At 50.8% G+C, this 18,497-nt stretch overlaps 1 protein-coding gene across 1 annotated transcript in view; it reads left to right on the forward strand.

Annotated features, from left to right (window-relative positions):
- The window catches only part of LOC147082100 (fer-1-like protein 6), a 199,852-nt gene that overhangs the window by 74,335 nt on the left and 107,020 nt on the right, over nt 1-18,497 (forward strand). Inside the window, exons 14-16 of the mRNA XM_085980446.1 lie at nt 6,111-6,221; nt 7,069-7,230; nt 8,955-9,129. Of these exons, the coding sequence (XP_085836572.1) occupies nt 6,111-6,221; nt 7,069-7,230; nt 8,955-9,129 (448 nt within the window). The remainder of the gene's footprint in view (nt 1-6,110; nt 6,222-7,068; nt 7,231-8,954; nt 9,130-18,497) is intronic.

An 18,497-nucleotide genomic window follows, 5' to 3' on the forward strand; every position in this document is an offset into this window, starting at 1 on the left:
ATAATCTTCAAATGGGGGCTTTGGTAGTTGTTGAGGAGACTCAATGTCAGCAAAGGACTGAGTTGAGGTGGAACGTGATGGCAGGACCCATCTGGCAATGGGCTCAGATCTTAGTCAGCTGAAGGTCTCCTTATGAGATGTATCTGCAGTTGACTGGCAGCTTCCACAACTCAGGTACTGTGAGGAAAGGGCAGCCTTCTGAAGCATTGCTAAAGGAACATAGTGAAGGAGCCCTGCCTGGATCTGCATCTCTGTGGTGGTCCTCTTGATCCTCCTCCTCTTCCTCCTAAAAACAGAAGAAGAAGTGGAGGCCTAAGAGAGACCCCATTGATACCCAAGAGCCTGTAACATTAAAACTTTAAAAAAAACTTTGCAAATACTTGAAAAGAAACTTGTATTAAAAATTAAAGAAACTTTAAGAAAAAACTTGAAGTTGGAAAAAAAAACTTTAAAAAATGTTTAAAGACTTACCTCCAGGTTGCTCTGGGTCCCTTGTGGCCTTTAACTATGGAATGCCTCTGGTCCAACACAAACATGCCCCAATGCCTGTTCTGCAGAGGTGTTGAGCACCATTGGCTGCCACTGGGCAACAGCAGTAGGAAATGGACCTGGAGCCCGACCAAAATCGCTGCCCACCCGCCATCATCTGTATGTGTTGGCCAGTAATGACTACCCCCAGTTGGCCTGAGGAAAATGGTCGGTTCCATATTTTGGGGTGGGGATCCAGCGTAAGTTTCCACTGCCTGATTTTCCTCCGTTATCTGCCCTGGAGACGCCTGAAAACGGGTGGCAAAATAGAGGAAAATCCAGTCCGTAGTGAGCGACTAGTTTGCTAAATGAGGTTGTGACTTTGAATATAGAATTAAATGATCATCTGTAACATAATTAATAATTAATAATACCTGTAGTATCAGGCTGTGAAGACTCACCACTAAATCTTATTGGCATAAACTAAATCAGCGATCTAGGGGCATAAGGCATAATGACCTAGAAATTCGGTTGGTAGCGCTGGCGCTGAGCACCTAAAGAGACCTAGAATTGGGGCGATACCCTATGTTGGGGCGTTCGCTATGAAGATAGCGACAACTCAGATATTGACTATACATTTAGCGCCTGCGCTAAGTGTTTGCGCGCGCCCGCGAGCGCAAGCAGATCATGACGTCATTTCAGTGTGCAACGCCTTTTAGGAGCGCCTGAGCGCATATTGGGTGGCGCCCGGAGCCTTAACGCCCAGCGCTATTAGTGACAGTTCGAGGGAGGGCTAACAGGCCCTTCTCGGAGTAGGGGGGCGCTATTTAAAGGGGACAGCTCTAGTGCAGAATCTTCAGCCACTTGACCTGCTCATTGCGATCGTTGCTGGAGAGAGTTGGCGAGCTAATGTGGAGCGGAGTTCTGGGAATTGAGCTTTACATTACTTGGGACCTTCAAACCTGTCCGAAGCACTTGCAGCACTACACCTAAAAGCCTTTTGACCAACTGGCATCGGAATGGGAGCTTCTTTGGAGGGCGACGGCCTCATCGCCCAACACTGTGAAGGGGCAGAGAGACGGCGGGAGAGAGGGCTGGGATTGGCCAGAAGGAGGAGGGGCAATGGAGGTCGGACAATCCGACGGGAAGCTGCGAGGGTCTTTAGGCAGCAGGTGACAAGCCTTGACATGTCGGAGGAGCAGTGTTTGGGAAGGCTCCGATTCTGGAGGGACATTGTTACTGATCTGTGCCACCTGCTTGGTCAGGATCTGCAGCCGCGTGAACGCTGCAGAACCTCTCTGTCCGTGATCGCTAAACTGACTGATAGCCTCAATTTTTATGCCAACGGATCCTTTCAGTCAGCCATTGGGGACATTGCGACTGTCGCTCAGGTTGCAGTCCACTGTTGCATCCGGCAAGTTACAGATGCCCTTTATAGGCGAAGGCGTCAATTCATTACCTTCCCTCGGACCCTGCACAAGCAGGCGGAGTGCGCGCAGGGTGTCGCTTCTATTGCGGACTTCCCCATGGTGCAGGGGGCGAGTGACAGCACACACGTGGCTTTGAGGGCGCCATGCCATCATCCTTAGGACTTCCGCAACCGCAAGGGGTTCTACTCCCTCAACATGCAGCTGGTCTGTGACCACCGCCAAATCATCATGGCAGTCACCGCGCATTTCCCAGGGTGCAGCCACGATGCCTTTATCCTGCGGTTGACCTCAGTTTGTAACCTTTTTGAGGGGCTGCCTCGAAGACGAGGCTGGCTTACTGGGGACAAGGGCTATCCTCTCTGGCCACGGCTGATGAAAACACTCCGTGTGGCCGACACCCCAGCAGAAGAGCTGATCAGCAGCGGCCATCAGGCGACCAGGCACAGTAAACAGCACACTATTGGTGTTGTCAAAAAGCCTTTCCAATATCTGGAACATTCGGGGGGATCCCTGCAGTACTCGCCGCAGCAAGTGGGACACATCGTCGTCGTCTGCTGCATGCTCCACAACTTGGCAAATTGACGCAGCCAGCCAATTCCAGCTGTCCCTCAACGACCAGCAGAGCAGGCGGAGGAGGAGGAGGAGGAGGAGGCGGAGGAGGAAGAGCAGGCGGAGGAGGAGGAGGCGGAGGAGGAGGAGGAGGAAGAGCAGGCGAAGGAGGAGGAGGAGGAAGATGGAAGAGCTGCTGAAAGTGGAAGGGCCATACGTCAGAGGCTCATCTGGACTCGTGTCGAGACCCCTGTGGCGGAATGATGAGAGTCTTAACTCATGCGCACTTTGGATGTTTGACGGCCTCTGAATGCCAGCATCACTGAAACTAGTCACATGCACCATGCCACATTGAAACTTCTGTTTATTGGCACAAAAGTCTTTCATTACAGCTAAACAACGTAAGGTCAACAGAAACCATAACTTTCAAAATAACTGTGAACTCTTTGGCAAAGCCGCAAAACTCAACAAACCTTCTGCAAATATAACAACAGGTGAGGGTGTCCTTGAATTTGGACAAACAAACGTCTCAGCACCTCCCCCTACAACTGGCCCCTTGAGGGAGAACGACTTCTCTTTCGCGCCCGGCCCCTTCCCTCCCTGCTGCTCCTACGTAATTGGACCCCAGTGGCGGGCTCAAGGCTGGGGGACGCCTGCTGACTGTCTGGAAGCGCAGAAGCCCCTGAGGGACGGCCTGGCCGACCTCTGGGCTTGGAGGGTGCGGACGCAGGATGCTTGATGTGACCATGGCTGGAAGCAGTGTGGCCTGCAGGTGGTGGCAGCTGCAATGCAGGCGTCCCAGCGCTGGCATGTGCAATGGTCTCCTGCCGAGAGAGGACACCTGCACCATGGTCGGACGACACACTGGCTATCTGAGGGGAGCGGCTCGGCTCATCCGCCACAATCGCATGCTCCACTGATTCCTGGCCTTGTATGGGACTGGAAGGGCCCGGGGTGATCGTCACTGATGCAGAGAGGGTGGCTACAGTGAGAGATCGCGTTGTGTCAATCTGGGTGTGGAGGAGCCCAGCAAGTGACTGCGTGGCAACAGTGAGGACCTGTGTGCCAGGTGCCAGTGCTTCGGAGAAGGCCTGGACAGTTCTTCCCATTGCTTCGGACAAGGCAGGTGCCGACCGCTCCACTGCCTCGGACAAGCCCTGGACAGACCTTTCCAGGGATTGTCCGAAGCCCTGAACAGTCCTTTCCATAGCCGACTCAAAGCCGTGGACAGTCCTCTCCATTGTTGGGCCGAAGCCCTGGAGAGTCCTGTCCATTGTTGCCCCGAAGCCCTGGATAGACCTGTCCATTGTTGCCCCGAAGACCTGGAGAGTCCTGTCCATTGTTGCCCCAAAGCCCTGGAGAGTCCTCTCCATTGTTGCCCCGAAGTCCAACATACTCTTAGCCAATGAATCTATTGACTCAGGCATCTTCTCGACTGCAGCCATCAGCTCCGTGTGTCTGACCCGGGCCTGTTTGCTCATCTCAGCCAGGCGACGCACCTCATCTGCACTCTGTGCAGCAGTCATCACTACCTGCCTTGCCCTCCGGGGAGACAGTGGCCGAACTTGCCTATCCCCCGTGCGTTGCTGCATGCCGCTTGGTCCGGCAACTGGTTCATCGTCAGAGCACCCCCCCCTCCCCTCCAGGGGACTACTATCCCCAGTCTGTAGATGTGTCCGCTCCCCGGATTCTGCAATGGCTGGTCCGGATTCCTCCTGGTCCTCGCCTCCGGTGGCACTGGCAGCTTCAGTGCGTTGAGCCCCAGTTGGTGCTGCTTCATCTGAAAGTGGGAGGTGGAAGAGTGGCTTTAGCAAAAGGACAGGTTTGCTGAAAGGCATGCCAGATTGCGGCAAGGCTCTGACATGGCTGCACACTGAGGATGCATGCTGGCGGGGGGACCAAGTGGAAGGCAACAGGTGAAAAAGGTGAGAGTCTTACCCTCGCTGTCGGAAATGGGGTCGGCAGATGCAGTGGTCACAGGACCAGGCAGACGTCCTCCAAGTATCTGGTGCACTCTCTCCTCCAGATCCGTGAGAGTGACCACTTGTGGAGGTCCGCCACCGGTTCGACGCTGCTCCTTTCGGATCATCGCCAGCTTGGACTGCAGGGGAAAGAAGGGGAAGTTCTGTAACATGATGCCTTGAGAGATCATCGCATGCCCCCCATGGTGCAAGAGCCCTTACATGAGGCCTTGAGAGATCATCGCATGCCCCCATGGTGCAAGAGCCCTTACATGAGGCCTTGAGAGATCATCGCATGGCCCCCATGGTGCAAGAGCCCTTACATGAGGCCTTGAGACATCTGTCCATGTGTGTGCCCAGAAAGGGCCATGGGTGCATGCTGGCAGATGGCCATTGGGGCATCATTGCAACAGGGTGCCCGAAGTCAGCTGCAGATGGAGGGAATCAGACGTTTGCTAAACCATCACTCACCCTAACGATCCATGTGAGGTCATTGAATTTCTTCCTGCACTGAACAGGGGTCCTGGTCGCCATGCTGCTGGAGTTGACCCTCACAGCAACCTCCCTCCAAGATCGTCGGTAAGCCTTCTGATTCGGCCTCTTGCCATTATCCGGATACAGGATATCTCGACGGCGCTCAACTGCAGCCACCAAGTGGTCCAGAGCCTCAGTGCTGAAGCGCTCTGCTCTCTGTCTAACCTTCTCCATGCTGAACAAGTTTGTAACGCCAGACAAGGGCGAGCGCTGATTCTGAGGCCTACAGGGCATTGGGTGTTGAAGCTCAGGCTGACTGACCCACCCCTTTAAGAGCCGGCCGGCGCCTGGAAGTCTCGTGGTTTCCCGTAATTGAGATCACCTGCGCTGCGCTCGTCCGCATCGATATTGAGTAGCGCCTGAACTTTTGCGCCTTAGGAGCACCGTGCAACGGCTGAATTAGCGCCTCAATCCCCTTTGGGGGCGATGCAACCCAATATCTCGCCAGGCAGCGATAACTTTTGTCTGGCTATAAACTTAGCGCTCCGCCAGTTCTAACGCCTCAAGCGGGGCTATACCCAATTTCTAGGCCAATATCCCCAAAACTGTAGCCAAGTCTCCCCAACAAGGAGTACCTGTCTCTCAAAATGCTATACAGCTGATTATTTTTGTGGCAATTTGAAATTTGTGCTTTTCATGGACAAACCCAGGCCATTTAAAAACAAATATTTACTGGTATTATACAGAGTCTATGGAATATAGAATTTGAATTGCAAATTTAAATTTACAGCAGAAATGGGTACCCTACCCCCTCAAAGTTTACAGCATGAATTCAAATAGTTCTACAATAAAATGGGTGGTTTCAAAGACCCAGGGCCCCAAGGCAACATTTTACCAATAAAATTCTGATCTATAATCACACTGTTAGACCAAGAAAGGGGGAAACTATCAAAGGAGCTCGTATTGGGAAGAGATGGTTGCTTCAGGTGAGCTGAATGCAGACTGTTTTTTAATTGCACTTTAAATATGATTTATTTAAACCTCTTTACATCAGTGTAAATTAATGCAAAGAAAATAAAAGACTGACAGAAACAGTGCAGGTTAGGTTGTTTATCAAGATGGTGTTAGCTGGGGGAGGGGAAGGACCAGAGGAGAGGAGAGAGAATGATGTTGAATGTAAAAGTGTGTGGAATCTTCATCTTTTGCTCTACAAATGATGTGCTTTCAGATCCCTGATTCAGGAGCTGAAGATCTTCCTCCTACTGATGAACCAGATGCAAGTCAGATCTTTGCAGTGCCAGTCAGTATCCGTCCTGTCCTAAACAACTACAAAGTGGAGGTACAGTGTATAGTGCAGCCAACATGAGGCTTGTCGAACTATTGCACTCTCTCCGTCTTTATGTTTTATCGGGTTTGCTGTCAGAATGAGGGCGCCTTCGACTCTGTTTAGAAAAGAACACTTATTATGTATTTTTTTTCTTGTAAATGATCCCCCATCTTTAGTCTGCCTGATCCCAATACTTCTGCTGAGGAGATGCAGATAGCTCTACCAAAACTGCAGTTTAGAATCCCAGTAGCTAGTCACCAACAGGCACCGGGGACAATCCAGGGGTGACTCTCCCCTCCAATTTCCTCTGGCTCCTGAAGGGCAACACAGAAGCCTCCGCACAGTACAACCCCATTCAGTGATGCTCAGAGCGGGAGGAAAGCAGAGCATGGCACTGAACCAATAAAGAAAGAAAGAACTTGTACTCGTATAGCGCTTTTCATGAACTCAGGACATCCCAAAGTGCTTCCCAGCTAGTAAATAACTTTTCAAGTGTAGTCTCTGTCGTTTATTAGGCAAACGTGGCAGCCAGTTAGTGCACAGCAAGGTCCCACAAACAGCATTGAGGTATATGATCAAATAATCTGTTTTTGGTGAAGTGGCTGAGGAATAAATATTGGCAAGGATACTCAGAAAATCCTACTGCTCTATTAGTGCTATAACACTCAGCAACAGCCCTCCCCATGATACTATCATCATCTTACATGATCCAGTTCCTCCTGTATCTCAGAATGCACATCCTCGCGTTCTTTAGAGCTACAGCTCTCCATCTTCCACGTTCGTTTGAATCTGAATCTAATGCTCACATTTTAAATGTCAAAGTTGGCTTCTGTTTATTTTGAAATGTAATTTTCTGCAGGTGTTTTTTTGGGGTCTTCGTGAGCTCAAACGAGTGCAGCTCCTTACTGTGGATCGACCTCAGGTTTTCATTGAATGCTCAGGGAAAAGCATCAAATCTTCTGTCATCCAGTGTTACAAGAAAAATCCTAACTTTGCAGTTCAAGTAGACTCGTTCACAGTAGTAAGTAGACAACCATTGAATTAATCACATACACTTTTGCTGCCAGCTACGGGAGCATTGCTGGGCTACCCCAGAAATTCTACCCATTACTCCTTGCTGAAGTCCAGCAGAAGCCATGCCAGCTGAGAGCAGGCATGACTTCCAAACTGGGCTTCATAAAGACCCCGGACATTTTAAGAAGGAAAGGTAATTCATCCTCGTGCAGTTGTTTAAAATTGTAGCATTACCTCTTCAGCCAACTAAGGGGCTATGGCTCCCTCATCAGAGTGGCAGGGTACTACTGTGATTTTCTGCTGGACAGTTGTGGTGGGCACCTTTGTCCTGCGTCTACAGATATGGGCCATTTGCCCTGACTATTTAAATGACCTCGTCTCTGATGTTGGTACAGGGTTACCTCCAGGGCACAGTAGCAGATGGAAGTCCCGCCAGGCCACACTGCCAAGGGCGAAGCAGGGACCCTGAAATGTTGGGCCCTCTCTCTATAAACTTGCTTACCCACAGTCCCCTTCATGCTGATTAGAACAAAGGACCACAATGAGCAATTAAAGCAACAAATTGTGTCACTATCTTCAGTTTATTTGAGGGGGGGGAAGGAGGAATTTTCTGGATATGTTTCCCCCTTTCTTTTCTGCCCTTTTGTTATCTGGCCTCGTGTTGTGGAAGCCAAGAGAAAAGACACGGCTCCTTGCTACCAGGGCCTCACCTATGATCTCTGTAGCTGGCTGCCAGGAAGCACCAGGCGCTGCCTAGGCCATTCTTTGCTGTGAGAGGCCACGGCCTCCACTCGCCATCTTCCCATTCTGATTGGGAGTGGAGTGGCACAAGTGCCGAACCTGCATCTATCACTGCGCCATCTCGTCCTCACTAGCTTCACTTCTTTGACACATTGGGGTCGATATAAACCTGCCCATGTGGGCGGGAGAGGGTCGGTGTGGCGGGCGGGGGGCGTGGGGGATTAAAATTAAATAGACAGCAAAACGCGACCCCAACCAGGCGCGTACGCACCTGCTGCCATTTTTATGTTTGCGAGGCGGGCGTGTGTCCTGTCTTGTAGGTTCATATTAATATTTAAATCAGGCTCCCACAGGAATGAACACCCACACCCACAGCGCAATCAGGAGCCTGATTTAAATTTAACGGCTGCCAGTTGGGTTCCCAGGACTTGGGGAAACCCGGCAGTGAAATGGAGACGGGAGCAACCGCCTGCAGAAGGTTACGTGCTTTTTCGAGCACTCCTGGTGAGCCAGCAGGAGCAGGTGTTCTCTCCATGGCCCCTTAAGCAAACCCTCTGCCGATCGCGGCCTCTCCTCGCTGCTGCGTGTGGGCAACAGCCCGCCCCAACCCCCGATCTTTCTCTCACCCTCGATTGCTGGGCTCCGAACACCCCCCCTCCACCACCCCCACTTCCTCCACCAACCCTCAATCTTTCCCTCTTGCTGGGGCCTGTCCCTGCATCCTTCTACCGCAGGCTTTCCCGCCCGGTATCCGGCCAGCCTCTCAATCTGGCTGGCTACCAGGTGGGAAACGGAATTTTAAAATGTTAATGAGGTCCTGCCGTTAAATTCCAGGATCACCCTGCCCTCCTCTCCCCCCCGCACCCCCGCTACCATGGTCCCCAGCTCCCTCCCCGTAAATATCAGGGCCATTGTATTTCACAGCTACAACATTTATGCATTGTGAAAAATGGTAATGTAAAAGAAAGATTTTGCTGTTTATTTTGATAGGAATTACCTGAGAACGAACACCTGCACCCACCACTCTGTATCTCTGTTGTCGACTGGAGAGCATTTGGCCGCAGCACTCTTGTTGGGACACACACAGTCAACTCACTGAAGCAGTACATATACAAGCCTTCTGAACGTCGTCGATCAGCACTTAACCAGACAGGAGACGTAACTGGTGAGAATCCCTGGATATTTCAAAAGCTCCTCTTAAATCAGCTGAAATGTTAACTGGGGGCAGCGATCCCCGGTTCTGTGATGAGTGAGCATTTTAATAGAATTTTGGTGGGATATTTTTGGCTCCAACCATTCTTTGGGTGTCAGCCTTGGATCATTGGTAGCATTCTTGCCTCTGAGTCAGAAGTTTTTGGGTTCAAGCGCCACTCCAGAGACTTGAGCACAAAAATCTAGGCTGGCACTTCAGTGCAGTGCTGAGGGAGCGCTGCACTGTCGGAGGTGCCTTTTTTCGGATGAGATGTTAAACCGAGGCCCTGTCTGCCCTCTCAGGTGGATGTAAAAGATCCCGCAGCACTATTCAAAGAAGAGTAGGGGAGTTCTCCCAACATTTCTGGCCAGCATTTATCCCTCAATCAACAGCTAAAAATGGATGATCTGGTCATTTATTTCATTGCTATTAGTGAGACCTTGCTGTGCACAAATTGGCTACCACCTTTCCCACATTACAACTAGTGGAGTGACTTCCCTTCAAAAATAGTTCATTGGTGGTCAAGCGCTTTCGGACATCCTGAGGTTGTGAAAGACTTTATATAAATGCAAGTTTTTTCTTTCTTTCTTTACCTGGTCATTGTAACTCCATTTTATGTCTCAAAAATTTAAATTTGATTTGGTGAGTTCAGTGTAATATACTTGCATGAACCTCGCGTGCTGGAGCATAATATTGGGTAGATTATTTATAGAATATTTTCATGGTTGACTGACGCGGAGGTAATTATCTCTGTATAATGTACACTCATTAATATATTCAGGTAGCAATGGCACAACACTGAGCGAGTATTTGGGTTATAGGAGGGAGCGTTATGTAAGGGGTCAGTTACTCGATGCTAAATGTAACCCAAAACACAACCTGACATCCCTGACTACCAGGAGCTGATGGAAATTAGGTTTCTCACTTTTTTTCTCTTTTATCATCTTTATACATTGTACCTTTTATTTCTATTTGCCTTAATATTCTTTTGTCCATTTTCTTTTCTCTTTCATTTTGACTTTCAGCTTTTCCTTATTTTTATTCCTATTTTCTTTACACATGTTTTGTTTCATTTTGTTTATTTCATTTTTCTTTCCTTTCTATGTTATTTTAATTTCTTCCATCTTCATTTCCTCTTTTGGGGGAAGATTTTTCTCTTCAGTGTGTTTCTTCATCTCATTCTTTCTGGTGTGTTATTTTTACTGGTCAAAATTCATTAGATCCTGAGGCTGATTCATAAAAATAGCAACCTGCATATGGTTTAATATTGAAGATATTTGAACAGAACACAAAGGAAAACGAAGGCTTACATTTATATAGCACCTTACACAATCTCAGACTGTTCCTAAGCACTTCATAGCCAATTAATTACTCTTTGGAATGTAGCCACGGTTGTTTTCATAGGCAAACGTGGCAGTCAATTTGCACAAAGCAAGGTCCCGCAAAAGGCATTGAGATGAAAGATAGTTACTCTGCTTTGGTGTGGTGTTGGTTAAGGGATGAATATTGGCCAGGACACTGAGCGAGAATTGCACAGAATTTACAGCACAGAAACAGGCCATTCGCCCCATCTATGCTGGTGTTTATGCGCCACACAAGACTCCTCCCACCCTACTTCATCTATCCCGATTCAGCATACCCTTATATACCTTCCTCCCTCATGTACTTATCTAGCTTCCCCTTAAGTGCATCTCTGCTATTCATCTCAACTAGTCCATGTGGTAGCACATTCCACATTCTAACCACTCTCCGGGCAAATAAGTGAGTTCCTTACTGGATTTATTAGTGACTATCTTGTAGGAATGTCTAGTTCCTATCCAAAGACTGAGGTCCACTCAGGCGCTTAAACAAAACGAAGTTCAATGGAAACTAACAGGTTTAAACAAGTAACTGCAGGAGAACATCGAGTGTAGGTCTATTCAGTTCGGAGGCTCCACGAGGACTGCTGGCTGGTCCCGTGGTTGACATCATGATGTCATCACGTTCTTCCCGCCAGTGGAGGATCACGTGATGTACGGCATGACGTCGTCGCGTTTACCCACGCTGTTAAAGTAATCATGCTCTATACAAGTAAACAGTACAAATAAAGATACAGACTCAGGCTGTAGCTAACATGTTGTTAAAGGGAATTATATACAAATGGTCTGAGTCCTTTAGTGGCTCCGCCACATGCGCCCCCCCAGAATTGTCTTTAACAGCAAAAGTGAGACGGCGAGGAGGCCTGACAAGCCTGTCCGAGCGACTTCTGTAACCCTGAAGTGGAAGCTGATGGCCGGTGGTCGAGCTGTCGGGCGGTTGTGGTGGAGCTGGCACGGCGACTGTGGGCGGTCGGCCCCGTTTTGGCGGTTGAGCGATTTCGACTGGGCTGTCCAGGTCTAAGTGCGCCGGCTTCAGCCGGTCCACCGATATGTGGTCCGGTTTACCTCCGATATCGACCGAAAAGGATTTGTCTCCCGGCTCTATGACGCGGAAGGGACCAGTGTAAGGAGGCTTGAGCGGGTCCCGGTGAGTGTCTTGGCGGATAAACATGTACTCGGCGCTTTTCAGCTCAGTTGGGACGTGGGAGCTCTGTAAGCCGTGATGTGACGTAGGCACTGGAGCGAAACATCTGGCCGCTGCCTGGTGGCTGACGAGTTGCTGGGATGCGGACCATGGCTCTGTTGGAGACGGGAGGAAATCCCCTGGTACTCGTAGAGGTTGGCCACATACAAGTTCCGCCGAGGAGGATTGTAAATCTTCTTTGGGCGCCGTACGAAGACCCAAACGGACCCAGGGAAGTCTGTCCACCCATCCCGCGCCTTGAAGACTGGCCCGCAGAGCGGCTTTGAGCGACCTGTGGAATCACTCGCACAGGCCGTTCGCCTGTGGATAATAGGCGGTGGTGTGATGTAGTTTGGTGCCGAGCCCCTGAGCCACAGTGTTCCAAGCTCAGAGGAAAATTGCGGTCCACAATCGGAAGAGATGTCCGCCGGTACGCCGAAACGAGCAACCCAAGAGGAGATGAAAGCTCTGGCCACGTCTGCCGAAGTGGTGGAAACCAAAGGAACTGCCTCTGGCCATCTAGTGGTGCAGTCTACCATTGTGAGGATGTGTGTAAAACCTTGATAAGGTGGAAGCGGCCCCACGAGGTCCACATTCACGTGGTCGAATCGACGCTCCGGAACAGCGAAGGTGGCCAATGGAGCTTTGACATGGCGCTGTACCTTGGCCTTTTGGCAGGCCACGCAGGTGTTGGCCCAGTCGCGGACATCCAGGTGCATACCCCTCCAGACGAATTTTGATGACATCAGCCTTTGCAAGGCCCTCATGCCAGGGTGTGACAAACCATATATGGCGTCGAAGACCTTTCGGCGCCAGGCGACTGGAACTATAGGGCGGGGAACTCCCATGGAGACATCGCAAAGTAGCGTGGTGCCTGCAGCATGGAATTTGACGTCGGCCGCTTGGAAGCTAGAGGGGCTGGTCCTGTATGCTTGGACCTCCGGGTCCAAGGCTTGATCCGTAGCCATGAGGGCATAGTCGATTCCGAGCTGGACTGCGTGCACAGTCGCGCGGGAGAGACAATCCGCCACCAGGTTATCTTTGCCTGACACATGCTGAATGTCCATGGTGAATTCTGAAATGAACGTCAGGTGACGTTGTTGCCGAGCTGACCACGGTTCAGCGGTCTTGGCCATAGCGTACGTTAGTGGCTTGTGGTCCACGTAAGCCGTGAATGGACGTCCCTCTAGTAAGAACCGGAAATGGCGGATGGCTAGGAAAAGGGCCAGCAACTCCCGGTCAAAAGTGCTGTACTTTCTTTCGTTTCGCCGTAGTTGACGGCTGAAAAACGCAAGCGGTTGCCACGTCCCATTCACCCACTGTTCCTGCACTGCGCCGATTGCGTAGTCCGACACGACGGTGGTAAGGGCAATGGTGGCACCTGGAAGCGGGTGCGCCAGCATGGTTGCGTTGGCCAAGGCGCCTTTGGTGTCGACGAACGTCCGGTCCATCTCGGCCGTCCAGCTGATCGGATCCTTACCGGACTTGGCCTTGAGGGCCTCGTACAAGGGCTGCATAAGTAGAGCCGCCTTAGGGACGAACCGATGATAAAAATTTACCATCCCGAGGAACTCGTGTAGGGCCTTGACGGTCTGCGGGCGCAGGAAAGATGTAACCGCCTCGACCTTCATCTGTAAGGGAATTGCGCCGTCTGATATAATGCGGTGGCCCAAGAAATCAATCCGCTGCAAGCCGAACTGGCACTTGGCCGGGTTGATAATCAAACCGTGTTGACTGAGGCGTGTGAAGAGGGTACGCAAATGGCGGAAGTGCTCCTCTTTGCTAGGGCTGGCGATGAGGATGTCGTTGAGGTAGATGAAGAGGAATTTTAGGTCCTGAAGCACGGAGTCCATTAAGCGCTGGAAAGCCTGTGCAGCGTTCTTTAAGCCAAACGGCATCCGCAGAAATTCGAATAGGCTGAATGGAGTGATGACTGCGGTTTTCAGGACGTCTTGCGGGTGCACGGGGACCTGGTGGTAACCGCGGACGAGGTCGACTTTCGAAAAAAAGGTATTTCCTGCCAAATAGGCCGAGAAACCTTGGATATGCGGGATCGGGTACTGATCAGGAGTAGTGGCGTCATTCAGGCGTCGGTAGTCGCCGCATGGCCGCCATCCGCCGCCGGGTTTTGGAACAATGTGGAGAGGCGAAGACCAGGGACTATTCGACCGGCGAATAATCCCCAGCCGCTCCATCGTGTCGAACTCCGCTTTCGCAGCCGCGAGCTTGCCGGGTTCGAGTCACTGGGCCTGTGCGTAAACCGGGGGGCCGGTGGTGGTGATGTGATGTTCCACACCATGTTTAGTAGCCGAGGAGGAGAAAGTGGACCTGGTCAGATCTGGGAACTCTCCGAGGAGCCGAGTGAAGTCGTCTGGAGGTGGGAACGCACAGAAGACAGTGCGCGGCACGGCATTACCGCGGTGGCATGGGATGGAGTGGAACGTGGCCGCATTGATCAACCGGCGGTGCCTGACATCGACCAGGAGGCCGTTGGCACACAAAAAATCCGCCCCAAGGATGGCCTGCGTGACTTTGGCCATGATGAATTCCCAGTGGAAACGCTGGCCGCTGAAACACACCTGGACCCGCCGCCTTCCGAAGGTCCGAACGGCTGCGCCATTAACCGCTGCGAGGGCGGGGCCGTGGCCCCCAGCTGGTATATCGAGATTCGACGCAGGTAGGATGCTACACTGCGCCCCGGTGTCGCAAAGGAAACGTCGACCAGAAAGGGAGTCGGTGATGAAGAGAAGCTTCCCTGAGTCTCCGATGGCCATCGCAGCCACGGGGCACTCGTTAGACCCGGTCCTCTTTCGCCAGGGTGTCTGTAGATGTTTTTTTTTGGTGTGAAAAACTGCAGGGAGGGCGGCAGCATCTGGCTTTCGCGCCAAAACGGGCGTGGTAAAAGCACAACCCCGCTGATTGAGGAGCTGGAGCAGCGTCTGTGGGGGAGGGGCACCTCGTGGCCGCACAGTGCTGTTGTGTCACCACGAAGATCTTGTCCGCTTCAGCAGCAAGCTCCGCGCAGTCTGTGACTTCGGACCTGGCTAGGGCAGCCTGAACTTGCTCCGGGAGTAGGCTGAGGAATAGCTCCCTGAAGAGGAAGCATTCCGGCTCGGACCCGAGGAGCGTGAGCATCTGGCTCATGAGTTCGGACGGCTTGGAGTCCCCAAGGCCGGGCATAGCGAGCAGCCGGCGAGCGCGCTCTGACTTCGTGAGCCCGAAGACCTGCAGTAACCGCACCTTTAAGGTGTCATACTTGCGATCAGTAGGCGGACTACCGAGTAGGCTGACGATCCGCGAGGCTGTGGCGCTGTCGAGGGCGGAGACCACGTAATAATAACGGGTCTGATCCGCAACAATGTCCCTGATGGCGAACTGGGCTTCAGCCTGGATGAACCACGCGGCTGGTTGTTGCTCCCAGAACTGCGGTAGCTTCAAGGTAACGGCGTTCGTTTCCATGTTGATTATCTTCTGCGAAAACCGTTCGCAAAAGTCGGGGTCACCAATGTAGGAATGTCTAGTTCCTATCCAAAGACTGAGGTCCACTCAGGCGCTTAAACAAAACGAAGTTTAATGGAAACTAACAGGTTTAAACAAGTAACTGCAGGAGAACATCGAGTGTAGGTCTATTCAGTTCGGAGGCTCCACGAGGACTGCTGGCTGGTCCTGTGGTTGACGTCATGACGTCATCACGTTCTTCCCGCCAGTGGAGGATCACGTGATGTACGGCGTGACGTCATGGCGTTTACCCGTGCTGTTAAAGTAATCACGCTCTATACAAGTAAACAGTACAAATAAAGATACAGACTCAGGCTGTAGATAACATGTTGTTAAAGGGATTTATATACAAACGGTCTGAGTCCTTTAGTGGCTCCGCCACAATCTTATATTTAAGACCCCTAGTTTTGGTCTCCCCTACAAGTGGGGACATCTTCTCTATATCTACCTTATCAAACCCTTTCAGAATCTTAAAAACCTCTATTAAATCACCCCTGAGCCTTCTCTTTTCCAGAGAAAAGAGGCCCAGAGCTCCTTATTCTTTTTCAAATATGTGCCATGGAGCTTTTTTTACATCCACCTGAACATGCAGACAAATGTCTCATTCAAAAGACGGCATCTCTAACCATGCAGCACCCCATCAGAACTTCACTGAAGTGTCAGGCTAGATTATGTGCTCAAGTCCTAGAGTACAGATTGAACCAAAGGCAAGAGCATTCCAAATAAGCCAAGCTCACACACTGACCTGAATTTTAATGGGGAGGCGGGTTGGTAGCGGGGGGCTCGGAAGTGGCTGGGAAACCCGGGATAACCTGGGGAAGCTGCAACATAGGACTACATGCATGCTAAACAGCGAAATCAGCATGCTATAGACAGAGCTAAGCGATCCCACAATCAAGGATCAGATCGAAGCTCTGCAGTCCTGCCACATCCAGTCATGAATGATGGTGGACAATTAAACAACTAACAGGAGGAGGAGGAGGAGGAGGAGGCTCCATGAATATCCCCATCCACAATGATGGCGGAGCCCAGTATGTGAGTGCAAAAGACAAGGCTGAAGCGTTTGCAACCGTCTTCAGCCAGAAGTGCCGAGTGGATGATCCATATCGGCATCCTCCTGAGGTCCCCACCATCACAGAAGCCAGTCTTCAGCCAATTTGATTCACTCCACGCGATATCAAGAAGCGGCTGAGTGCATTTGACACAGCAAAGGCTATGGGCCCCAACAACATCCCGGCTATCGTGCAGAAGATTTGTGCTGCAGAACTAGCTGTGCCTCTAGCCAAGCTGTTCCAGTACAGCTACAACACTGGCATCTACCCGACAATGTGGAAAACTGACCAGGTATGTCCAGTACACAAAAAGCAGGACAAAGCCAATCTGGCCAATTACCGCCCCATCAGTCTACTCTCAATCATCAGCAGAGTGATGGAAGGTGTTGTCGACAGTGCTATCAAGCGGCACTCACTCATCAATAACCTGCTCATCGACGCTCAGTTCGAGTTCCACCCGGACCACTCGGTGCCAGACCTCATTACAGCCTTGGTCCAAACATGCACAAAAGAGCTGAATTCCAGAGGTGAGGTAAGATTGACTGCCCTAGACATCAAGGCAGCATTTGACCGAGTGTGGCATCAAGGAGCCCTAGTAAAATTGAAGTCAATGGAAATCAGTGGGAAAACTCTCCACTAGCTGGAGTCATACCTAGCACAAAGGAAGATGGTTGTGGTTGTTAAAGGTCAATCATCTCAGCCCCAGGACATCACTGCAGGAGTTCCTCAGGGCAGTGTCCTAGGCCCAATCATCTTCAGCTGCTTCATCAATGACCTTCTCTCCATCATAAGGTCAGAAGTGGGAATGTTCACTGACGATTGCAGAGTGTTCAGTTCCATTCGCAACTCCTCAGATAATGAAGCAGTCCATGCCTGCATGCAGCAAGACCTGGACAACATTCAGGCTTGGGCCGATAAGTGGCAAGTAACAGTCGCACCACACAAGTGCCAGTCAATGACTACCTCCAACAAGAGAGAGTATAACCACCGCCCCTTGACATTCAACGGTATTACCATCACCGAATCCCCCACCATCAACATCCTGGGGGTCACCATTCACCAGACACTTAACTGGACCAGCCACATAAATATTGTGGCTATAAGAGCGGATCAGAGGCTAGGCATTCTGCGCCGAGTATCTCACCTCCTGACTCCCCAAAGCTTTTCCACCATCTATAAGGCACAAGTAAGGAGTGTGATGGAATACTCTCCATTTGCCTGGATGAGTGCAGCTCCAACAACCTTCAAGAAGCTCGACACCATCTAGGACAAAGCAGCCCGCTTGATTGGTACCCCATCCACTACCTTAAACATTCACTCCCTCCACCATCGGTGCACCATGGTTGCAGTGCGTACCATCTACAAGATGCACTGCAGTAACTCGCCAAGGCTTCTTCGACAGCACCTCCCAAACCCGCGACCTCTACATCCTAGAAGGACAAGGGCAGCAGGCGCATGGGAACACCACCGCCTCCAAGTTCCCCTCCAAGTCACACACCATCCTGACTTGGAAATAACTCGCCGTTCCTTCATCATTGCTGGGTCAAAATCCTGGAACTCCCTTCCTAACAGCACTGTGGGAGTACCTTCACCACACGGACTGCAGCGGTTCAAGAAGGAGGCTCACCACCAGCTTCTCAAGGACAATTAGGGATGGGCAATAAATGCTGGCTCTGCCAGCGATGCCCACATCCCATGAACGAATAAAAAAAAATTTGCTGGCAGGTTGCATGAAGCGTGCAAAAGCCGACCAGCCACTGTTATATTTAGAATGGAGATTAAATCTGAGACATGCCAGCCTCATTCTAATATTTAAATTGACGACCTGCCTCCTGGCAACGGGTTGATCGCCCGCCCCCATCCCACCTCTGTTAAAACCGGAAGTGGGCGGGTTGGAGGCTGGTTCTAGTCCGGATTTAGATTTTTAACACTAACTTCCCACACGACCCCTTCCCACCTTTTTTTTTTGGTTAAAACTCCCCTCACTGTGATCTTATGTTATGAGTCAGAAACAGAACAGGGACTTGGATGTGGTCCAAATAAAAAGCTGTTGAAGACCTTCCGTTGTGCTTGGATACATTAGTCTGGGCTTTTGAGAGACTCTAGATCTAACTGTGCATATACAAATTTATTGGGTTCAGACTTTGGAAAGTCAGAGCAAAGTGAACTTAAGTGTTGAATCACTGGACAAACAAAGTCACCATTGTACCTGAGATGTCTTGATATATACAGCAATATTTCAGCATAAGT

Source organism: Somniosus microcephalus, unplaced genomic scaffold (genome assembly GCF_052327205.1).
Source record: "Somniosus microcephalus isolate GS21.2 unplaced genomic scaffold, FLI_Smic_1.0 scaffold175, whole genome shotgun sequence".
Classification (NCBI taxonomy): Eukaryota; Metazoa; Chordata; class Chondrichthyes; order Squaliformes; family Somniosidae; genus Somniosus; species Somniosus microcephalus.